Here is a 25,968-nt window from a genome sequence, read left to right as displayed (position 1 = left end):
TGAATTGCTGAGGGACAGCACCCAGGCCCAGAGTTCAGGCCCCACAACCAACCCCGCCCCCCAAAAAAGTAAATTTTAGCAAAAATTTATAAGAACTCTCCAAATACTTAGTTTTGTAACTCTATAATTTATATTATGCTTAACTGCCCGTAATTCAAGCTACTTGTGAATTAGGAATTTCCTGGTTCAAGACCAGACCAGGTTTAAGAAAAAGAAGATTAGCAAGACCCTATTATAAAGAACAAATGGGCAGCTAGGTGCCCATGACTTTAACTAATGAGGGGGCTGAAATTTGAGGATTACTGTTAGAAGCCAACCTAAGCAGAAAAGTTCATGAGACTCTTACATCCAATTAACTGCCAAGAAAGCTGGGAAATGGAGCTGTGGCACAAGTGGTAGGGTATCAGCCTTGAGGAAAGCAGCTCAGGAATAGCACCCAGACCCTGAGTTTAAGTCATAGGACCAGAATTGGCACAAAAACAAACGCAAGCCATGTGTATTGTTGTAAGCTTATAAGTAGAGTAAGAGGATCATAGTCATAGACTGGACAAAAGTCTGAGAGCCTATCTGAAAAATAACAAAAGTGAAAACCCTGAGGTCAGTGTTCAAGTGGTAGCATGCTTTCTTAGCAAGCACAAGAAAGACAATGTAAAATATGTAATAATAAATATCTTATAAAACATTTATAACCCAAGTGTTGCTGATTGTTGATGCTTGAGAGTATTAACTGAATTTTTCTGTATTATGATATATTGACTTCATATTAGGATATAATAACTATTTACTATGCTTATAAGCAAATAAATGTGTTTATAACATAATTCGTTCTCTGCAAACACAAGGCAACCTATTCAATTATGAACCAATTTGTATCAAACATTGTGCTGCACTATCTTCACCTCCCACCTGTGAGAGTGATTTAGCAGAATCCTTTGTCTTCCTGGGATTGTTTACTAGCTGGAAGTTTTCCCTATGGAGATTAGATGAAGATGGAGCCCTAACAGTAGAAGTAGTCAGGAATGTAGGGTTCTCTGAGCTATATATGTTAAAGAGTGGAACACAAAGAAGAGTAACATAGAATGGAGGTTTTCTTTATTTATTTCTAAAGTCTAAAGCTCAATTAATTCATTAGAGTGAAAGTGAACACACAAAAGTATTCTTTTCCATAAGTGAAAGCATCTTGAGTAGGTCTAACAAGAAAGTGTTGGAATAAGTCAGCTTTGAATATGGATCCACTGATTGGAGATTCAAATATTTTGTATATTATCAATTCCAGTATTAATTTAAGGAAGTACAAGAAATAAAACATTTTTACTAGGATTCAGATTTCATGCCTTGGCAGGGTAGTGGTGGCTGGCTCATGCTTGCAATACTAGCTACTCAGGACACTTAGCTCTGAGGATCATTGTTTGAAGCCAGTCAGGGCAGAAAAGTCCATGAAACTCTTATCTCAGATTTATCACCAGAAAATACAAGTGTAGCTGAGTCTCAAAGTGATAGAGAGCTAACCTTGAGCTAACTAAGGGATCGTACCCTGGTCTTGAGTTCAAGCCCCATGACCAACAAAAAAATAAAAATATGTAATTTATCTTTAAGAGAATTTTTTTGCTAAAACCATCACTGTTCAGAATGTACAAAAGATATTCCAAGTAGGCTTAATAGGCATTAAATTTAATAAGTTCTATTAGACATCTTTGCATTGTTAGTGACAGAAATCAAATTCAACAAAGCAAGAGAACAATTAAAAGTAAAATAATTTATTGGTTTATGTAACTGAGTTTTGCCAATTATCTTTCAGGAATGTCTAGATTCAAGAGTTGATTCAATCACACTCAAAGTCTATTTTCCATTGTCTGGTTCTGCATTGTTCTGTGTTGGCTCCAGCAAATTCTCCCATGCTACAGGTGTAGTTACATTATCTTCATAGCCAGCAGTCCCTGTGATAATTATCTTCTCCTGATTGCTCCAGGAAAATCTACTGTGACTTACTTGCAAGGCTTAAGTCACACTTATGCTCTTAACAACTCATTCTATCTGAGGATAGAATTTATTGCTTAGTTGATGCTGGGTCACAGCCCATCCCTGGAAAATGAGGAAGTTCTCTTTGAACTCCAGCATGGGTATTTCTCTACCAAAATGTGGAGAAAACAAAAATACATACTTCATGAAAGTGTTCTTTAAAGAACACTTTTAAAAATTACGTAAAACAGAACTGACAAGAAGACTGCCTCTCTTGGACCTGAATATTCTTTGTTTTCATTGTGATAGTTTGTTTTCATTGTGATGGTTTGTTTTCATTGTGATAGTTTCATCTTAATCCCAACCCATCTGTGCTTCTCCATCCCTCATCAGAACTATCATTTCCTGAAACCAAAAACTGAGTCCTGTGCTAGTAGAATTCATCTGTAAATGACAGATTATCCTCTACATGTTTCACAGGCAGCTACCATTACAGTGTCTATCTATTTGGGATTGCTTTCAATGCTGACAGGAAATATAATCCCTGGCATGGATTTTCTCAAATCTCTAGAATGGATACTGTTCAAGACTCTTATGTTAAGAAACACCTTTGAAGGCTTCCATTGTTTCTACAAAGCAAAATTCCTTGTCTCTCTCTCTCTGTGCCTGTCTCTCTGTCTCTCTCTCTCTCCCAGTCACCTTATCTCTCTCTTTCTTCTTCCTTTTCATTCTTTCCTCTCCATCTTCCTCTCATCCACACATCAATATTGGATTGACCAATAACTAGAATAAATTCTTATCTTCTTAAACTATATTTCTCCCTTACTGTTTTCTTTCTCCTTAAAGCACTATATGAGTGGTTTAAGAAAAAAAAATCTATTTTGAACATGATGCTGCCTTGCTCAAGGTGGCAATTTTGCTCCCTTTCAGCTGTCAGGATTGTGTGTGGGTTACATGTATACCATTTCTGTCATGGGACAAGCCACAGTATGTATGTATGTATGTATGTATTTATTTATGTTATTGTAATGATGTACAGAGGGGTTCTGGTTTCATAAATCAAATAAGAAGTCCATGTCTTTTTGGACAATGTTACCCCTTTCTTCTCTCTCTTCACATGACGAGTTTTTGCTACTTCTGAGTTTCTTGTTTTTTGGTCGGTCATGGGGCTTGAACTCTGGGCTTGGGTGCTGTCCCTGTCCTCTTCATCTCAGGCGAGCACTCTACCGCTTGAGCCGCAGCGACACTTCTGATTTTCTGAGTGGTTTATTGGAGATAGGAGTCTCATGGACTTTCCTGCCCGGGTTGGCTTTGAACTGCTATCCTCAGATCTTAGCCTCCTGAGTAGCTAGGATTACAGGCATGAGCCACCGGCGCCGGGCCTACTTCTGAATTTCTAATAATGGCATTTCTATACATTCTGGAACCCAAACGACTATTTATTCAGAAGCTTTGAGTTAGTGGCAAAATCACAGCATATCTCTGCTTGGGTTGATCGATTTTTCTATCATTTTTACATTAGTATATTTCCTATGTACAATTTTTGCATTTTTCCATTTTATTACCAGTCACACAAGTAGTTATTTTAAATAATGTTATAGGCTCCTTTCAAGCATAGAAATAATGTTACCTGAGTACTTTGATTAGATTAAACATTTTACAAGACTAGAAATGTTTAGATAATAATATTCTATACAATTACTTTATTAAATGTGACAAATCTTGGGTCAGTAGAGGGCAGCCATGTCAAAGATCTGTGACTCTCTTTTGTTGTTTTTAGATACTGAACCTTTCTAGAACTTTTAGGAAAATCTTAGGGAGACTCATGCAGCTATAAGATTAGCATTTGTTCAGAGATAATTTATACATTTGCATAATTTTAAGATTTATGTGTTAAAGTTGTGCTGCTTAAAGCTCTCAAAGATCATACTTCAAAAATCATTTTCATTATTTAGTTTTTGATCATATTTTTTCTGAAAGTAGTATCACTTTCTGATGTTTATTTTAACATTAAGTCATTCTTTACCCAGAAAGCTTGGCAAGCCTCTATATTAAAATAGTATTTACCTAATGCCTATTTTAGAAATGACAGTGATAGAAAACTTGAGAAGGTTCCCTGCTCTATACACATCCTAGATGAATATTAATCTACTTGCATTTGTTTGACAAATATTATTTTAGAAAATATTATTAGAACTTAATCTGGAGATAATATTTACCATAGAAAGAAAAATATAAATAAAATTTTGATTGCTGCCCAAGAATAAGTGACAAGTGTCTGAAAAATGTAGTGATAATTATTCAAGCATTTTGCACCGAGAGATTTGTTTATAAGATTAAGCTGGTCTGCTCAAGAAGTATTTTGCTCTCTTATTTATTCAGGCCATTTCTCAAATACTTAAAACATAGTTCCAAAGAGAAGATATATGAGGTACATGACTTAGATCAGTTTTTCAATGATAAGGGATCCATCAATAGTTTTTGTGCATGAGAACCACAGCCTATCACTTAGAAAAACTACCTCAACTGCTGAGCATCAGTTTGTAATGTGGGTTACCTGAGAAGAAAAGGAGGTGATGATGTATCTCAGGGAGATTTGCTCTGTAGTGTTTGTTCTTATGTTTCTTTAGTAGATTAAAAAAAATGGCACCTTTTAAAATTACTAGTTCTTGAAAGGATAAAATGCTATACAAATAACATTAGGTTGTGAAAAACTTGCAATTTGTCTTAAATCATGACATTCTTTTAATATGAGGACATAGAAATATATTACTAACACAAATAATTTGAACAATAATATACTAAGGCAAACATATCTATAACCCCATTTTAAACACTCAGATTTAAATCTATGTTCTTCTTTTACTTTATTTTTATTTTATTTCTTTTTAGTGTGTGCCAGTCTTGGGACTTGAACTCAGGTCCCAGAACTTTTCTTTTTGCTTTGTTTCTCTCAAGGCTAATGCTCAATTGTTTGGGCTACAGCTCCTCTTCCAGTTTTTTGGTGGTTAGTTAGAAATAAGAATCTCACATACTTTCCTGTTTGACCTGGTTTTGACCCACAGTTCTTAGATATCAGCATGTGAGTAGCTAGGATAACAAGCATGAGCAACCAGCAGCCAATTTAAGCTAGTTTTAACTCGCCATTTTGGTAGCACTTGAGTTTGAATTGAAGGCCTCCAGCTTGTTAAGCAGGCTCTCCACTTTTGAGCCACTTTTGCTATGGACACTTTTTGCCCAAGCTGACCAGGATTTGATCCTCCTATTTATGTATCCCACTACACCTTGAAGCAGAAGTGTTCACAAACATGGTCATATTTTTCTGTTGTAGTGGGGTCTAGCTCACCTCAAACCATATTCTTCCTGATTTCCACCTGTAAAGTAACTGGTATAGCAGGTCGGAGACACCAATGTCTGGCTGAGTTTAATTTCTTGATTTTACCTATTTTGAAAATGAGAGCAGAATAACCTCTTTTAGAATAATGAAGAGTTCCTTTCTAAGCACCAGGAGGATACTGAAATAATCGTATAATATTTTAATAGCTCTAAAATTGCTTAATTTGATCAAATTGCAAAGAACAGGCTGATACCGATGCTCTTTCAAAATTCATTATGACATGGACTCTAATACTGACAATGATAATACCAAAAAGACTATGAACTGATCTCAGATGTGAATATCAATGTAGAAACCTCAAAAATAATATTGGGAAATGTAATGTGGTATTGCTTTTAAGAACCCCATACCAGTATAAATTTGATGAGCTACTTCAATTCAAAACAAGATGTTGCTGTATTTCAGTACAGTGCAAATGAAGGAAAATACCATCTTCTTTTTGTTAACTTGAAACATTGAAGAAAGTAAACATATACCTCTGACATACATTCTTAAGCAAATATGAATAGATGTAAACCTTCAAACATGTAAAATGACTCATATCTCCAAAAGAGATGCCAGTTATAGAAAAGACCAGAAGCATTGTCATTTTGATGATGAGCTTGCTAGTATTCCTAGTCAAATTAATACAAGAAACAAATTGAAATTATTAAAGGAGAGGCAAAAACATCATTCATTGTCTCATTATTTTGAAATACATGGAACCTTTGTGGAAAGTTAGTGAGAAAATTATTAGGAAATAAAGACTTGGGAACAAATTGCAATATTTGTGTTTAAAAATGTGTTTTTGTAATAACTATAAAACTTGAAGGAAGAAAAGATTAAATATATAATAGCATTCGCAAATATTAAATATCTAGAAACAAAATTGAACAAATATATAAAACAAACATTAACAATGAGTTCTATAAAAGGCAATGCTTGAAGCATAATGTTCTTGGACAAGAAACAGTATTCATTCAAAAGTATCTTTTTACTAGATTTGTTAGTACAAAATGGACTTTAAAAATGTTAAAACAAAAAAGGCAGGAGTATATATTGAAATGCCTGCTTTGCATGTTTGAAGATCTGGATAATTTTCTTATTTTATTAAATGTGAAGGTACATATTTTTGTTCTGTGCTAGTAAATAAAATGGTTGCTGAATAAGAAAAGATTTGCAGTACTGTGCTCATTGAAATTATGATTTTCATAAAGAACATATGCAACTATTCAGGTAGCAAATGTTCCCACGAAGGAATGAAATTCCCTCATAGAGTTGGTTGCAGTGGTTTGGCTTTTCCATTGTTAATCTGATTGAAAAAAAATCTTTGCTAAGGCTTTTGTTCTTTGTGATATTGTATATGATTTGTGTAGTAGTATTTGACCTTTATGGAAAGTTTTATAAGAGCTCAGGTCTGAGAATTCAGACCACTGGGTTTAGTGTTCGACTATATCTTTTTGTAATTCATAAGAATTGGAAAAAAGCTCTGTGCCCTTCTTGACTATTTTTTTCATGTGGTGGCTTGGCCATATTAAAAAAATTATATTGTAGAGGTGAGGTACAGAAGGGTTACAGTCACCTAAATCAGGTATTGAGTACATTTCTTTTCCAGCAGTGTTATCCCTTTCTCCCTCTTTCCCAGTATTTCCATTTTTCCCTTCCTTTTCTCAAACTCTGTTTTCTCTTCCCCCACTAGACAATTACTAGCACATTAATATAATTACTGCCAGGGCCTTGCAATGTTTATTTCTATATATTACAGATTGAAATACAATACCCAATATAGTATATGCTATAGAATAAAATTATATATAAAAATTAGTATAAAATAATAGATAAAGAAAATATAAAACAAAAGTAAAAATTATATACCAAGCAACTATTACATAAATCCATGCCTATTATGAAATTGACAATGATTGGTTATTGAATTAAGTCAGAATATTTACTGTCACAATATCTAAAATAAAATCTCAGAAAAGAATCAAAATACAAATAATGATTTATCTTTCTTTCAGTGATAGTGGAAAGTGGAGAAGTCATTTCCTTTATGGCATTTATTAATTATGGGTATTGTAATGTTTATAGAAGCATCGTGGGACTAGTAAAACAACCATTAAACAAAGTGGTAAGTTTTAAATTTATGTATGTTTCTTCATAATTAATCTATTCTAACAAGTCAAGGATGTATAATATCTTTTCTCAGATATAATGAATGCTGCTTTGTTTCTTTGATGAAATTTCAGTTCAGTTATTTGACCATTTATTTTGTTGGTATATGTATATTGACTTGTAAGATAATATGTAAGATAAGGAGTAAAATGTTGAGTTATCAGTATAGAAATGAATAATAAGCATATTAAAATTATTAACATTTTTAATTGTTGGATAAATATAGGTTAAAATTATAGCAAAGTATAGCCACAATTATAATAGTCTAGCTAAGTTATACCTTGCTATATGAGCAAACAATTTCACTCCGGGTATTTATTCAACAAGAATGACAATATATATCTATGCAAAGATATAAAACAATTGCTAGAAATGGCTCACATATCTTCTGAGAGTGGAATAGATTTTGTAATATTCTGTTGCGTGCCACCAACAAGCAATAAGGAACTGTGAGAGGAATGGATGAACCTTGCTGGTAGGTTGAACAAAATGAGCACATTCCATTTCATACCATGTTTATGAACAGCTAATGTATAATCATAGAAGAATAAGGACTATTTCTTCTTGATCACACAGTCTTCAATAAATGTGTGAACAGACTAACACTCTGCTTACTATTCAGCATAAAGATAAAGTCAGCATAGAATTTTGACATTCATAGACATTGCAAATAATGAAACCTCCATTCTAGGATGAAGACTATATATTCACCTCTTATTATAAATTCCTGTGAGCTCTCTATCCTCATGCCTTTAGTTTTTATATCTTTATTGCTAACCTCATCACTGTCATTTAAGTACCGATTGGCTCTACCAGAAAAGATAACTTGAGATCTCAACTTTTCTTCAAGAGCCACATGAAATAAAAATTTGGTAGGCTCTTCTATAAACATTGTCTAATTTGAAATTAAATTTCTGGTTTGTTAAATCAATCTCACTTTTCTTTTTAAATTTTTTTTTTGTAATTGAAACAGGAGATGCAGTGGAGAATCCCTCCTCTCTCCATTATTTTTATAGATATATTTTTGTTGTTGTCCAGGTGATGTACATAGGGGTTATAGTTACATAAGAATAAATAAGTACATTTTGTGTCAAACTTGTTACGCCTTCCCTCATTTTTCTCCCATTTTCCTTCCCAAATCCCCTCAAAGTTGTACAGATCATTTCCAACATATTGTCTTGTGTATGCCACTGTTGCATTGGTTCTACCCTAATCCATTGGTTCCCCTCTTATCCTTTGTCTCACCATTTTTTGTTCCCCTTCTCTTTCCTAATTCAAATAAACATATATACAATACTAGGTATACCATAGGGGGAAGAACATGGTGGGGGCAGGGAGGATTGGGGGGTGGAGGTAGGATGGGAAGAGATGGGAAGGGGAAACAAAGGAGGAGGCTACAATGCTTGATAAGAAATATATTCATTATCATGCCCATGTAATTGTAACCCCTCTGTACAGTATTTTCACAATAAAAAAGAAAAAAAGAAACAATAAATCACATAGTACATTAAAAACAACAACAAAGAAATAAATGTCTGTGTCTATGTCTTGGAGTTCAATTTACTTAGCATCAACTTATATAGTTATATGTACATAGCTGTTGAGCTATTAGGTCTGCTAAGATTATTGACAATAAGGAAAACCAAGGGACCTGTGTTTCTTTGGGTCTGGCTTACTTCACTTAATCTGATATGGAACCAACCCAGATGCCCCTCAGTAGATGAATATATGCATGTATGCATATATGCATTATGTATATATGTATGTATATATACATACATATATGTATTATGGAATTCTATGTTTCTATCAGAAAGAATGACACCACCCCATTTGTGTTAGGGAATAGAAAGTCTCTCTCCATTATTCTCAACACCTCTGGCATGACACCTTCCACATCTTTCCTTTTAGTCTAGTATCTGTGCCTTGCATCAGAGGCTGAGGTAAAAAAGAAAGAAACATTATGCTAAACTAAGCTCTGATTACAAAGTCATATCTAAAACCTAAACAAATTGATCTACCTCAGTATTTATGAGACATTTTAATTGATCAGATAAGTTTATTTGGGTATAACTGACAATGCTGGAATTATCATTTAGCATCAGCCCTGAACATACAATTATTCTAATATGAACCCATGTATAGGAATTTTGCTTTCTGATTTGAGTGAAATTGCAAATTTACTGTAAAATGTGGCTTATGACTAAGTTTCTCATGATAACTATTTTATGCCAACAGTGAGCAACAATTATGTCTATATTTTGCAGAAAAAAATTCGAAAGCTCATTTATGTGGGTAGACTAAATGAGAAGGAGTCCTTTGGTGAGATTAGCATTCTTCTCCAAGTTCCTGTTACATGCACAATTATTACTGGAACAGAGGTAGAGATGGCAATCATTGAAGATGAAGACATATTTGGTAAAATATATAGGCTTTCAATTATGACACCATTTTATTGAATGAACTTTTGATAATGAAAGAGGTAGTTAACAGTTGATTTGGGGCATCCAAGCTTATGCATATATATGTACAGAGATAATAGCTCCTTATCTAGCTAGCTAGCTAACTTTCAGCTTTGTATAATATTTGGATTCAATTATGATACTTTTGAGCATATTATAAGCATTTTGAAAGGATTTGAAATACCTTTGTTAATTTCCAAGTCATTGTTGAAAAAAAACTTTCTCATCCTATCTTTTTGTTCTCAATTCCTAAAATTATTGCTTTTATTTTTGGTTCAGTTTAAGCATATACTTTTCTCAATTTAAAACAAAGATAAAACATAGCAAAACCTGTTGTTTATAGCTTTTAAGGTTTTTCTTCAAATTTAAAACTTTCATAACAATAAATATGTAATTATGCCTTCACTAGTGTTTGACTGTCCAAATGGGATAAATATGAAAATAGATATGCAATTGAGTCTCAGGAGACATCAGTAGTGGTTACAAAACAAAATGGGATATTGTACACTAAAACTTAAGAAAGGATGTTGAGATTGGGTACAGGATAAAATCGGAGAAATGTGTGGAAATCAACCTGAGCAAGAGGTATTTTTAAATAAGCGTAATTGAAAAGATTTTCTTATTATGTACTTGATCAAATATTCTTGTAATCAGTGTGAAATATAATGTACATCTCTTAAAGGTTGTGTAACCTATATTTTCCAAGTCCTGATTCAAAATAAAAAGAACATTTTAAATTCATGTGTCTACATTTCAAGTATAAAATCCAAACAAAATTTGTTAATATTCTCTCCTATGACATTCAAGTACAAACTTCCTCCCAGGTAAATAACACTTAAAATAATTACTAACTACCAATTAAAATGATAATATTCTCACTTGATAGAGGTCATGTTTTCTTTTCTTATAGTAATTACACTAACTGGAACAGAACAAATGCACTGTGGACTTTTATGTAAATCAACATTTTACTGTTATTAATAGTGCTTGAGAGAAATAGACGCAGTTGGATTTATGTAAATATGTAAGAGGAAATTCACAATGGGAACTTGTTTATGCAAAATTGTTTTTGTGATATGTGGTACTGAAGATCCACAATGCCCTATTCAACCTGGGGAATCAGAAAGCCAGTGGTAGAATTAGCCCAAATGTGAAAGCTTGAGAACCAAGAGAACTAATGTTACAACTCAGTTTGAGGCCAGTGATGTGGAACCTGGCAAGGTGCTGCCTACTGAAGGCCTGAGAACCAATATCCGACTGCAGAAGAAATGGGGCCATTTTGCTTCTGATGAAGCAGAGAATTCAGCTCTCCAGTTTTCTTCTTCGATTTCAATCCTCAGGGGACCTCAGTGTTGTCTGTCCATGTATCTTGGCAGAATGTAAGGCTGTCTCGCATGACATCCTAGAAGACCGCTTTCTTTTTCACCTTTCTTTTTTCTCTTTCATTTTTTTGTCATCATTACTTTCCTCCTCCTCCTTCTTCTCTTTTTCTTCTTTCTTCCATTCTCTTTTTTTTTCTGCTTCCTCTTTGTTTCTATCTTTCTGTTCCTCTCTCTTTCTCTGTCTCAGGGCCTCCTATTGCTAGGCAAATTCTCTTCTACTTAGGCCATATCATAAAGCCCTTTGCTTTGTTATTTTGGAATCATTTGGTATTTTTTCCCCAGGCTGCCTGAACTTTGACTTTTATTTTAGTCTTTCTGAATAGCTGGATGATAGGCATGAGCCACTGTGCCCAGCTTTTTATTGGTTGAATGGGAAACTTTCTGCCGGTGTAAGCCTTGGAATGAAGTTATCCCGTTCTTCTCCTCACAAATTAAAAGTGTGAACCAGCAAAATCAGCTGGTCAGTTTTAGCAGGAAGGCTGTCTGAATGTCCAAAGACATGTATCTTCTTAACAGTTCATTTGAGCAAAAGAATACAAAATTGTATAAATATGTTAGTTGGTATGCAAGTATATATATATATATATATATTAACTGAAATAGGGCAGATTATAAATTTATGAGTCAATTCTTTGAATGGAATACAAGTGCATACAAATAGATCAACTTAAATATGGTAGATTCAAGGGAGAGCTCAGTGTAATTCCTTAGACAAAGTTGAGTAAAATAAAACACCAGGAATCTGGTACCTGAAAGAGTTTGGAGTGGGTGGGGTCAAGGGGAAAGATGTGGACAAATGAAGAAGAGAGAGAAGGAGAATGCAATCAAGAATCCAGTGTTTATTCTACAAAATTAAGAAGAGTGAGAGGAGTGGGTAAGGGAGGAAAAAGTGAAAATGTGGTAAGTGGTGACATTGATACTGTATTCGTAAACTATGTTGTTAAATGGAAACTCCTTTGTAGTACTACTTAAACATATTTTTTTTTTTTTGTCAGTCGTGGGGCTTGAACTCTGGGCCTGGGCGTTGTCCCTCAGCTCTTCAACTCAAGGCGAGCGCTCTACCACTTGAGCTACAGCGCCACTTTAAACATAATTTTAAAAAGCATAAAGTATGAGAATTTTTTTTACTATAGTTAAATCTACTTGGCATTTCAGTGACGATAATCATATTCTAATCCAATAAAAGACCTTCTTTTCAATCTTTCAATACTCTTCTTGATGCTGAGACCCAAGTTTTTCACTATTAACAATCATGATTGTATAACATGAGGCTATTTTCTGCTTCATTTCTGCTTCAGTTATTTTGCAAATACATTGAAAATATTTTTTATTGTTGATAGCAGGATAAAAACAAATTAGGGGGTAACAATGTTCAACAAGAAATGTACTCATTACCTTACTTATATAACTGTAAAACCTCTGCACAGCATCTTAACAATAAAATAAAATTTTAAAGAATCAACCATGTTGAATATCATATTGACATTTTAAAGTAATTATTACTTGGAGTAATTAAGTTTGTCTTATAAAATACTATATATCACTTATTTTCACAAGTTTATATATTTGAAGATAACAAATCAGAAATCACTGTAATATTATTATAGTTGATTTAAAATATAAAATAATATATAATATATTATTTATGCATATATTAGTATACATTATACATTATATACATGCATTCATATATATGGCACCTCAGAAATTTAATGACTGATTTATTTTGTAAGAGGTCAATCTTTTTGCTTGAATTTCACTTTCATTTAATTCAAAAGCAAAAATATTAAAACAGTTCAATTTATGGATTTTGGATAACGAAATTATTATCAGGATATTTGTTTGAAGGTAGAGTTGGTTTTATTTCTTAAGATATGATATCAAATACCATGCTACCCGTCTCAAATGTGCTGATGCTCCACCATATATCTTATATTTTGCTTTAAAATATAATCCTTGAGAGGAGGCATTAATGCTTGATAAGAAATGTACTCATTATCTTGCTCATGTAACTGAAACCCTTCTGTACAGTATTATCACAAAAAAACTTATAAAAATATAATCCTTGATGGGTTTTATATTCCATAATTCAAAAGTTCTACATTCTCACTACCATGCTAATCCATCAATAAATTCACTTTTCTATTGGTGAAAATAACATCACACCATTTTGACATAGCTAGATTAAAAGATTCGAATTTATTAATTTTAATTTCCTAGTTAATAAATACTTTAAAGCTAATAACTTTTGGGTTTGTAGATGCCACAAGCAATCATTGGATATCCAGTGAATAGCTAGTTTCCTAAACAAGTACATTTCACAGAAAACATGCACAAAGGAATTTTATTGGCATTTAAGTTCTTTTTTATTATTAGAAAACTTCCTTTGCACTTTAAAATCTCAGCACATTCATTTTATGATCCCTTTTAAGCCATAAAATGTACCATGAATCATTTTAGCTGCCAAATATTCTCAATTGAGATATTAATAAATCTAAACTTGATTTAACATTGATGACCCTTCTACATGCTTGTGTTAGTTTGCATTTGCTTTGAAACAAATCACCATAAAGTTAGCAAGCTAAAATAAGTTATTTGTAATCTCAAATTTCATAGGTCAGATATCTAGAAAGTTTGACTCTTTTCTGTTCTTAGGCTCACACAGCTGAAATCAAAATTTTGATTAGCCAGAGATTTCATACAAAGATTGGAAAAAAGTCACTTTCAAATAATTGAAAGTGGAAAAACATTGCTAACAACTGTATAAGAGAGGTCCTGGGTTCTGTCTATATGTTACTGTCGGCCACTCTTGGTTAATATAGGCTTCTGGTCCTCTCTCTCTCAGCACTGAAGGATCCCTTCCACTGTTTTTTTCTACCTTTTAAGTTTTTCTAAATTTCCTTTTGCTTTTAAAGAAACTATTTACTTTTAAAGAAATAATTGAATCAGTTTAGGCAGTTAATATCCTTAATTCTATCTGCTACTAAAAGTTTCCTATCATGTAATGTAATATAATCACCGGAGTGACATCAGGGCACAAACATTATGATGACAGAATTCTACTGCCCATGATGAAGGCCAGCACCTCTGACCTCCAGCATCATTACAAATATGGTGTCCCATCTCTCAGGGCAAGATGGGGAGGGTTGGGGAAGAATAGAATGGCAGAGAAGCAATAAGAGGAAGGAAATGATCTTGATTGTTACTGTTAGATATCTATCATTGCAAAGGTTTTCAGAAATCACTTAATATAGGAGATGGAGCATTTATTGGTAATGTTTTAATATCTGTAATTGTCTTCCTAGGAATGGTGTATAATCTCAAATTTCCTGGGCTGATGCATCCACTTCACTATCTCGTTGCCCATCTCCAGGAAACTCCATGGGGATTCACTTCTGTCTCATTCATGAGTATCTCTCTGGCCCACAGTGGAAAATCTGTATCTGTTTTTCTATTTTCACATTTTATGCCCTTGAAAACTTTGGGAGGGCAGACATTTCCCAAATAACCTGTGTAGCGTCAGTCAGCTATCCTGTCTCTTACCTTTTGTATACTTCTAAAAGGGTAGTCAAATCAAGGTGGATTTGACCATTTAACTTCTGAGAATATGTGTTTAAAGCTCCTCAGATGATTTTATAGTAAGTCTCCTTTTTCTGATGAAGTGATTAAGAGATGCTTCCTTATTCAGCCCCTACCAGGATGGATGGAAGACACAGTTCACAGTATGGTTCTTTAAAAATTCTCTTCGTAAGTTCTCAATTGACCTCCTTTTTCTATATTTTTGTACCTTCAATGTGGGTGAAGGACTTGGAAATTCACTTCTCACATCTATTTTGGAAAATTAGCAGATTTGTTCTGAGCTGTACTGCATTAATTTCCAATCTGATTCTATTATCATCTTTATCATCTGGGACCATTTACCATGGGTAAAGAACTGTTTTATATGTTTCACATGTTTTGGCTCAACAAATATTCACAGTATTATGAGATAATGTGCACTAAACATCTCTCTTTTATAGATTAGGAAACTATGACACAGAAAGGTTAATATCTGTAGGCTTCTATCTAAACACTTGGAGGAACATATCCATGGTTGACTGAGGTTTTATTGCTTACTGTAGGGAAAGAGAAGACACTCCATGAGGAACCACAGTGTGTCTCCATACAAGGACATTAGAAAAAGAATCCATTATATAAGATGTGCAGTTGTCTATTTATTTTTTTATTTTTTATTTTTTTGTCGGCTGTGGGGCTTGAACTCTGGGCGTGGGCGCTGTCCCTCAGCTCTTCAGCTCAAGGTGAGCGCTCTACCACTTGAACTACAGCGCCACTTCCGGTTTTCTGGTGGTTTATTGGAGATAGGAGTCTCAAGCTCTCTCCTGCCCAGGATGGCTTTGAACCGTGATCCTCAGATCTCAGCCTCCTGAGTAGCTAGGATTACAGTGAGCCACCAGCGCCAGGCCTCAGTTGTTTATTTTTCAGTAGGTGGGTTTTAAGTCAGGCCAAAGTCTGGCAGATGCTCTACCACTGGAGCCACACACACATTTTTCCAATATTGTGTCCACATTGGCCTGGATGACAATGATTGTATTTATTTTTCTTGAATAGTGGGATAAGGGGTATGTATCATCATGACCAATTTGTTGTTTGAGATGAGGTATCATCAACATTTTGTCATAGCTCATCTTAAACCATAATTTCTTTACATCTCAGGAGGTGAGCCAGTGTTCATAGTTACAACTTGCATATTACTTAAATGTTCTGAAAGGACAATCTAAGCAAGCCAGAATTTGTTCTAGATTAGACGCTATCAGAAAACAGTGTATCTGAAGGGCAGATTAGGATGAACATATATTTGTAATCAATAAAGATGTAGCAGCTATTATGGTAGCCAAATATAGGGTGTTTGTTATTTGTAGATAGCAAAGTGACCTTATGTTTGTTCTTAGAAAAGAAATGGAGTGACATTGCTTATCTTATTTTATCTCAGTCATAGAAGTGTCTTGTTTAAGGTTTGTATTCTGTGTAAATTCTTCAACAGAATTATGTGTCCTAACTAGATGTGTCAAATATCAGATGTACCACTCCATCATCATTTTCTTTCTTAGTGACTTAATATTATAGTTATTGAGAGATAGAACTAGGAATCAAACACAATCTACCACAGGGTCCATATTATAATGACTATGCTTTACCAATAATTTAATTGAAGATTGTTTAAAATTTTCTTTAAATATATTTACCTATGTAAACAATTTATATTCTCCTATTGGATGTGTAATTATAGAAGTTTTGGCTATATTCAGGCATGCATATTTATTTTTAACAAGAAAGCTGCATTTTCTTCCAACGGAGGTATCACTATGTTGATACAGTTAACAACCTCTAAAAGAATAAAGAATTGGTATCTTAGGTGACCTTTCTATTGTTAAACATTATTTGGGTGACCTGTTTCTTTTTTGTGATTGAAAATGGTAAAATATATATTTATATTGTCTTTTAGAGTTACCTATGCAATTACCTCTGTTGGCATTCTATTTTTCTCTGGTAGAATCAAATTACTGCATACTGTCTTGTCTTTTCAGTATGAAGCGCTTCCTATTTTTGGCAGATTTACTCCGCAGGTGATAAATTCTCTCTGTCTTTATCTATCCGGGGCTGTCTTTATTTCTCCATCACTTTTGAATACTGTGTGTGCTAAATAAAATAAGTCTTAGTTACCATCTTTTTTCTTTCTACAACTTGAGGAAGCTCTCCCCTCCCTTCTGGACTCCTTAGTTTCCAATGAAATTTGTACTACATAAATATTGAATATAATAAATCTTGTCAGTGATGAATCACTTTATTCTGCATTTAAAATTTTGTTTTTGTCTTTTGACAAACATATCCAATAGTAGATGCCTTTCTGTTCAATCCCACTTGGGGTTCAGTGAGGTTGATAAATATGTTAAATATGTTCTATTCAATCTTAGAAGCTTTCAGTCATTTCAGGTTCTTCATTGGTTAAACAGTAAATGTAAAATTGACTGTAGATAACTGATTTTCAACACTTCAGAAGTCTGTTGCTTTCTGGCTTATTACTCGCTGGAGGGCCTCCAAAATAGAGTTTTTATATTATTATTCTACCTATCAAAATAGGTAGAAAATCTATATTTTTTATAAATATAGGAGATATTGAAGAATAGGCCAATGTAGTAAGAGCCCTTAGTTATCTTAACACTTCACCTACAAAAGCTATTTTTCATTCTCTGATGGCCTTATTATCAAAGATTTATATATCACTAAGCTTCAGTGTGGAAGTTCTTAATTGTTTTTGCTTAGTAAACTACATTTGACAGTTTCATTAGATTTCCTGAAGTTTAACGGTTGTGAAATGCTATGCCTTCTTTTCATACATAGCCTATCACATAAAATTTTCTATTTATTCCCTCGACTCCCAGGTAGAGCAATGCTAACTTTCTCTACAGTTTTTGGTTTTCTTTATTGAAATAAATTTATGAGATATGCTTTTGTTCCTCTCATATCTTATCTTTCTACTACTTTAATCAATTTTATTACATATTTATTTTAATTACATTCTTTTATCTTAATTATATTCTTTATTATACTATATATTACAACATAAATATTTTATCAAGAATGAGTCAATTTATTATTCTAGTAATAAAATTGTAATAGAGGTTTAAATATCACCTCATGTTTTTCTCTCAGGAAAAAGAAAGCAAGCTTTATTGGAAACTAGACTTTTCTGATGATGATAAATGACCCTCAATACTTGTACTGACAGAGAATCATAGAGGTATTAACAAAATGGATTTAGGTGAAGCCACCAACCACACAGGTGATATTGAAAAAGATCATTTGCCCCGAATGTCAGTAACAAAATTTGAAAAGCTGTCAGACTGAATTTTGATATTAAGGTTTCATCAGAGTAGAATTTATAGAATATCTCTTATGTTGACATGATATATTTTTAGATCAATAATTTTTATAGCATTAATTCTTAATATTTGCTTGTTTTAATGTATTGAACTTATAATTATGATCCCGTAATAATTTTTTGGGGGGTCGGTGGTGAGCCCTAACTCTGGGCCTGGTCGCTGTCCCTCAGATCTTCAGCTCAAGGCTAGTGCTCTACAACTTGAGCCACCGTGTCACTTCCGGCTTTTTCTGCTTATGTGGTACTCAAGAATCAAATGCATGCAAGGCAAGCACTCTACCACTGAACCACCTTCCCAGCCCCCATTATCATTTCAAGTAAGGTATTTAAAAGGCACATGATATAAAATTTCAATCTATCTTTTTTTTTTGTCAGTTGTGGGGCTTGAAATCTGGGCCCAGGCGCTGTCCCAAACTCTTCAGCTCAAGACTTGTGTTCTACCACTTGAGACACAGTTCTGCTTTGAGTTTTCTGGTGGTTAATTGAAGATAAGAGTCTCACAGACTTTCTTGCCCTGGCTGGCTTTGAACTGCGATCCTCAGATGTCAGCCTACTGAATAGCTAGGATTACAAGAGTTATCCACTGGCACATGGCTGTAAATATATCTTTAAAAAAATTACTTTACTGTAAAGGTGATGTACAAAGGGGTTACAATTACATAGGTCAGTTAGTGGGTGCATTTCTTTTTGAACAGTGTCAACTCTTCTCTCATTATCTTCCAATTTATTTCCTCCCAAATCCCCTCTTTCCATATTGTATTGATCATTTTCACCACAGTGTCTAGTGAGTATTACTGCTAAATTAGTTCACCTTTTGTCCTACTATTTATGAAATATTTTATATGCTCCAAAATTATAATTAAAAAAAAGAAAATAATTTAAAAATACTAGTAAATAAGAAAATATCAAATCAGATTGCCTTGCTTGTTAAATACACAATATTAATCAAATATCAAAATGAAACCAACCTAAAGATTTACTGGGAAACTAAAACTTAATTTTATAATAGTATTATATGAAATTTTAGGTCAAGTTTCTGGATAAACTCTAAGCTTCATTTGTTTTAGAAAGATTCTAAGACTATTCATGTGTGAACATAATTTTTAAAGTATAATTATGTTGCATTTGTTGGTGGGCTTTTATATTTATATGGTATTGTAAAAGTTCGCATAATTACAACAAACTATAACAGTTGACAACTGAAGAATTTTGTGTTACATTTACTGAAAATTTCATGTTGACGTGTTTGTGTGTGTGTGTGTGTGTGTGTGTGTGCTGGTCTTTTGCTAAATATCAGGGCCTATGCACTATGAAGTTTTTTTGCTCAAGGCTCGTACTCTGCCACTTGAGTCTTATTTTCATTTTTGTTTTTTGATTGTCAGTTGGAGATAAGAGTCTTGTGGACTTTCCTACAGGGGCTGGAAGGTCCTCAGATCTCAGCTTCCTGAATAGCTAAGATTATACATGGGAGCTACAGGTGCCCTGCCTCAAGTCAAATTTTTTCTAATATATTATTTTCCTCTTTTGGTGGTTTATTTAACAAATCAATTTCCAAATAAATCTCTTATAAAACAACTCATAACTAAGGAAATCCAAATGTAGACAACAGATGTGTTCTGAAAGTATTAATATGACCTATGTAACAAACACTGAAATATTATCATTGTAGTATGTGCTCACTGTGATCTTCATCTGACTTGCTCTATGACACTGTGGGGTTTATTTTGTTTGTTTGTTTTTTTGTTAGTAATTTCTGATAGCAAATCTTGGTTGTTTATTGAAAACGTTTTAATAACAACATATCTTTAAGAATTTTGATTGTTATCACTTCCTTTGTATAGTTGTGCAGAACAGTACAGCAAAAAGTAGTATGTTAATGATGTAGTTCCTATATCATGGCCCTAGTACCATCAATTTTAGTCAAAGAAACCTCAGTGAAGGCCTTCATTATTATTGCCAGTGTATAGTTCATCAGAACTGTGCAAGTAAATATTTCCTATATGGCAGACATTGGCTACAGACTGTGCAAACTTCCTTTTCTCTTCCTGAGCTCAGAGAAAGGTAAAAATCCAGCTTGTCTTGCAGTTAGGTTGCAATAACGTAAGTGGTTCTGGCTATGAGGATAGAGAAAACTCATAGTGCCTGGCCATGGAAGATCTGAACTTCCATGATCTCAGTGTCTGGAAGTAAGCACTCCAAAATAGCAGAGTTAACATGAAATTGGGAACCTGAAGCCTGAGATTCTTTTCTTGGATGGAGCTGTGCAGAAGAATAGCAAAGCCAGGAACATCTGTGATGGATTTATGTAAGTGACAAATAATCATTTGCTGAATTAAGCAACCAAGATATTGCTTTTGTTTGTTATAGCAACTAACAAGTGCTACCCTGAGTCATACAACTGGCAAACAATTTCATTGGAGTTCTTTAAAACGTAATACTTTCCAAATTAGGACATGAAATGAATATGCTATTCATGATTATTCTTTAATTTTTAACATTTAAAAACTTTCTACAGAAGAACTTGAAGGCACAGTCAGAAATGAAAATATATGCATACAGAAAATACATACAACTAAGTTTCAGAGTAAGCTTCTGGAAAAGTTTTGGACAGTTTTGTCAGCAAAACACAGTATTTACATAAGATGGCTGCAACTTAAGTTCAGCTTTTGTTGTTGTTGTTGTAATTAATGCAATTGTACAATACTCTGACAGCATTTTGTAAAAAAATGTAGCTCACAGCTTAATTACATATTTTATAACATAAATTAACAGAGAAGTAGAGTTTAATATGTTTCAAAATGAAAGCAAGCTAGGTGCTGATGGCTCACATGTGTAATCCTAGCTACTCAGGAGGCTGAGATCTAAGGATCATGGTTCAAGTTCTCCCCTGCAGGGAAGTCAGTGAGACACTTATCTCCATTAATCACAGAAAAAAGAACTGGAAGTGGTGCTGTGGCTCAAGTAGAAGAGTGCTAGCCTTGAACAAAAGAGCTCAAGAACAGTGCCCAGGCCCAGAGTTCAAGCCCCAGGACTGGTAAGGAAGGAAAGAAAGAAAAAAAGAAAGAAGGAAGGAAGGAAGAAAGGAAGGAAGGAAAGAGTTAGATGTGAGACAAATCATTGAAATTAGCCTCTGTAGACCTTGTCGGATAATTTTCCCTTGAGAAAAAAATAGAAATCAACCTATAAATGTTCATGGATAATATCATGTTTATGCAGAGGTGAATACTTAGAAGTAGATGACTAACAAACAGAAATTCTAGCAAAGAAAGTGCATTTCCTTTCTTAGATTGGCTTACCTAAGAAGTAGAGCTATGTCCTGCTATCATTTGAGACCTCTCTGGGGAAAGAGAATCAAGACTTATGTCTCATTTTTAAAAATTAATAATGAATCCCTTTTCTCTACCATTTACTCTAGCCTCCTGGAGGTATATGATGTTGAAATCATATGCTGTTCATGAACTAGTTATTTATCTTTTTCTAAATTCCTTGAAATAAATGTGTGCCACTCACATGAGTTTTAGCATAAACCTAAATTTGCTGGCTATTAGGTTTCATTCATTTGTTAGCTTATGCCTTGTTTGTAAAAGTAATATTGATAACATGAATATCTGTGTGTAAGTGTGTGCTTCTCAGCCTGTGTAGTTAGTGGACAGATGGAAATCCTGATATTCTCTTTGTAGTATGTCAAAACAATTACAAAAGCCTATCCTTTGATTTACTATCTAAATTTCCTATCACGAGTCTTTCTTAGTCTTTCTTTGTGTCAATGTTTTCCTAGCATCACCTGAAATTTGATAGAATCACATTTTATAATGGCATTTGCCATTGAGCAAGAAGCATCATATGCTATCCCTACAAAACTTAATTTTGGGTTGCTCAATAAATCCAGATACATATCATTTCCCAAAATCCAGAGTTTCACACAAACTCCATAATAAAGATACATCCATGTCTGAGTGCTTTCTTCTTTGAGAAAACCTGCTCACAGCAGGACTCTGAATGACATTCTACAGAACTATCTCACTTTACTTTTTCAGCTGTCCCTCCTGAGGTCTTTCTGAAACTACAAAGAAAAGGAAACAATAATTCTTTTATGACCCTCATAATTACTGAAATGGGAACACATGGTATTTCTGCACCCATATCAACTTTTTAAAATGTTGTTAGAAAATGGGTGAAATATTTTGGTATCAGAGCCCAATGCAAACTATATCTTCCTATTGTATATTCTCTCTATGTTGAAAATAAACTATACAATTTGCTGGGAAGGAAAAAAATGGGATAAAAATGAGGGAAAAGTTGACATGGTTCAAAAAGAAATGTACTCAATAACTGGCTTATGTAACTTTAACCCTTGTGTACATCACCTTCATAAAAACATTTTTAAAAATAACTTGCTTAATTAAATACTGGTCCAACTGGGATACTCCTAAATTACAACATTAGGTAAATTTGTATTTGGAGCTCCAATGTGAGGTATCACAGGAAAGGAGAGAGGCAGATAGGAAGTGAGCAAATGATGGTAAGTGGAAGCCAATGCTACAGCATGATGAGAATCATACAGTTCCCACTACATAAAATCTCACTTTGGATTCCTATGAATCTGGTTTAGGATTCAGTCACAATGTGTCTTTATCCTGGGGACTACTACACTACTTTCTTTTTAAATTTTTTTATTTTTAAATTTTTTATTAAATTTTTGTAGGTCGTGGCTTGACTTCTGGGCCTGGGCACTGTCCCTCAGCTCCTCAGGTCAAGGCTGGTGTGCTACTACTTGAGCCGCAGTGTCACTTCCGGTTTTGTGAGTGGTTTATTGGACACAAGAGTCTCATAGACTTTCTTGCCCCTGCTGGCTTTGAATCACAATACTCAGATCTCAGCCTACTGAGTATTTAGGATTACAGGTGTGAGCCACCAGATTTTTTTAATGTATATTTTTTGTTGTACAGATATTGTACAGAGGGACCACAGTTACATGAGTAAGGTAATTAGTACATTTCCTATCAAGCATTGTTACCCCCTCCTTTTTTATTTCCCCTAGCATCCCTTCTGTCTCCACCTCCCCAACTCCTCCCTCTCAGCATTTTTTATTTCCCTTCCCCGCCCCAAATTAGAAAAATGTATATACAAGATGCAGGGTACCAGAATCAAATACAGTGAAAACAGGTGTTATACCATGTGGGAAGAATATACAAAAGAAACAAAAAAAATCACATAGTACATTATAAGTACATTACAAACAACAGCAAGAAGGATAAAATCTCATGTGTCCCTATCTTGGGGTTAATTTCGCTTAGCATAATCTTATGTAGCCACATGTACATAGCTTTTGACCTTTTCTGCTTGTCCCAAAATGTCTTGTAAATAAGGGAAACCATGGGACCTATGTTTCTTTAGGCCTGGCTTACTTCACTTAATATAATTTAATTTTTTCCAAGTCTTTCCATTTCCTAACAAATGAAGCAGTGTCATTCTTTCTGATGGAAGCATAGAATTATATATATATATATATATAGAGAGAGAGAGAGAGAGAGAGAGAGAGAGCGAGAGAGAGAGCAATATATATTAAAGTGGGGATAGATAGATATCTATCTATCTATATCTATATCTATATATCACATTTTCTTGATCCATTCATCTACTGAGTGGCTGTAAGGTGATGTACAGAGGGATTATAGTTACATAAGTGATATTGCAACATTGTTTTGCTTTCTACTGCAACATGATTTATTTAGGAATATTTTTAATTAGACCATAATATTAATTGATAAGTTTACTATAGTTTGAACACACACATCACAACTCACATCTTTAAACTGAAAAAGATTAGTGATTCATTGTACACTGAATCCTGAGGAATCAAAGAGAACATAAGATTAAAGGTTAGGAAAAATGACTTAAGCAAGAAAAATTAAAAAGTAGCTTACTCAAAAATTGAATAGGTATTAGGTGAAATATTTTATTTTTAAACTTTATTACACATGAATATTATATATATATATATACATATATATTGTGTGTGTGTGTGTTGATTGTGGGGCATGAACTCTGTGCTTGGACACTGTCCCTGAGCTTCTTCGTTCTTTTTTTTTAATTTTATTTTATTTTATTCCTGAACATACTGTACAGAGGGGTTACAATTGCATGGGCAGGATAATGCGTACATTTCTTACCAAGCATTGCAGCCTCCTCCTTTTGTTTACCCTTCACATCCCTTCCCAGCCTCCCCCCTCCCCCCCATCCCAATCCTTCTCCTTCCCCCCTCCCCCAATGTAGCACTCTACCACTTGTGCCACAGGGCCATTTCTGGTTTTTTTTTCCAGTGGTTAATTGAACATAAGATTCTCATAGGCACTTTTCTACACCAGCTGGCTTCAAACAACAATCCTCAGATCTGAGCCTCCTGTGTAGCTAGGATTATAGGCATGAGCCACCAGCATCTGGAATAGTTTACTTATATACTTTTGTATATATTTATGAAAATAAAAATGAATTAAAATAATTAATTAGGCCCAAAAATGAATTAAAATAATTAATTAGACCCAGAATTCAAGCCCCATGACTGAAAAAATAATAATAGTTATTATTAATAATTATTAATTTAAAATAATGCTATAACTTTAGTAGGAAAAAATAACTCAAGTATTCAAGAATATCAGTGATGTTTGCATCTTGTCTTATTGCTGTAGCTAGGCATTCTAATACTAGATTGAAGAGAAGTGGAGAGAGTAGGCATCCTTGTCTTGTTCCTGAGTTAAGAGGAAATGGCTTTAGTTTTTCACCATTAAGAATAATGCTGGCTGTAGGTTTGTCATATATAGCCTTTATTGTATTGAGGAATGTTCCATGGATTCCTAATTTTTCCAAAACGTTCATCATAAAGGGGTGTTGGATCTTGTCGAATGCTTTTTCTGCATCTATTGTGATAACCATGTGGTTCTTATCCTTGTTCCTGTTGATGTGATGAATAATATTAATTGATTTGCATATATTGAACCAGCTTTGCATCCCTGAAATGATCCTGTTTGATCGTGGTGTATGATTTTTTGGATGAATTGTTGAAGTCGATTGGCCAAAATTGTTGAGAAGTTTTGCATCAATGTTCATCAAAGAAATGGGTCTATAGTTCTCTTTCTTTGATGAGTCCCTGCCTGGTTTTGGGATGAGGGTTATGAAGGCTTCATAGAATGTGTTCGGTAGTGAACTTTCAATTTCATTGAAGAGTTGGAGGAGTATTGGTGTGAGCTCTGCTTTGAAGGCCTTGTAGAATTCTGCTGTAAAACCATCTGGTCCTGGACATTTCTTAGCTGGGAGGTCTCTTATATATCACCCTGCACCAGAATCAACTCCAAATGGATCAAAGACTTCAGAGTCAAAGCAGACACTCTGAAAACATTACAGGATGGAAAAGGAGAAACCCTAGGCCTCCTTGGCTCAGGCCGAAATTTTCTTAATAGAGACCCAGAAACACAACAAATCAAAGAAAGGTTAGACAAATTGCATGAAGTTGCAGAGCTTCTGCATGGCAAAGGACGTAGCTAGCAAGATCAATAGAAAGCCCACAGATTGGGAGAAGATGTTCACTAGCCATACAACGGACAAGGGTCTCATATCTAAAATATACTTGGAACTCAAAAAATTAAATCCCCCAACAACAAATCCTCAAAGAAACAA

The 25,968-nt window shown here is 34.0% G+C and overlaps 1 protein-coding gene across 1 annotated transcript in view; it reads left to right on the top strand.

Moving 5' to 3' along the window:
- The window catches only part of Cnbd1 (cyclic nucleotide binding domain containing 1), a 222,064-nt gene extending 203,804 nt beyond the window's left edge, over positions 1-18,260 (top strand). The window contains exons 9-11 of the mRNA XM_013012406.1: positions 7,357-7,466; positions 9,778-9,928; positions 18,142-18,260. Of these exons, the coding sequence (XP_012867860.1) occupies positions 7,357-7,466; positions 9,778-9,928; positions 18,142-18,260 (380 nt within the window). The remainder of the gene's footprint in view (positions 1-7,356; positions 7,467-9,777; positions 9,929-18,141) is intronic.
- Positions 18,261-25,968: the final 7,708 nt, after the last annotated feature.

Source organism: Dipodomys ordii, unplaced genomic scaffold (genome assembly GCF_000151885.1).
Source record: "Dipodomys ordii isolate 6190 unplaced genomic scaffold, Dord_2.0 Scaffold17, whole genome shotgun sequence".
NCBI classification, from domain to species: domain Eukaryota; kingdom Metazoa; phylum Chordata; class Mammalia; order Rodentia; family Heteromyidae; genus Dipodomys; species Dipodomys ordii.
The sequence above is the reverse complement of the archived record's forward strand: the minus strand, read 5'-3'. Positions and strand labels throughout refer to the sequence as shown.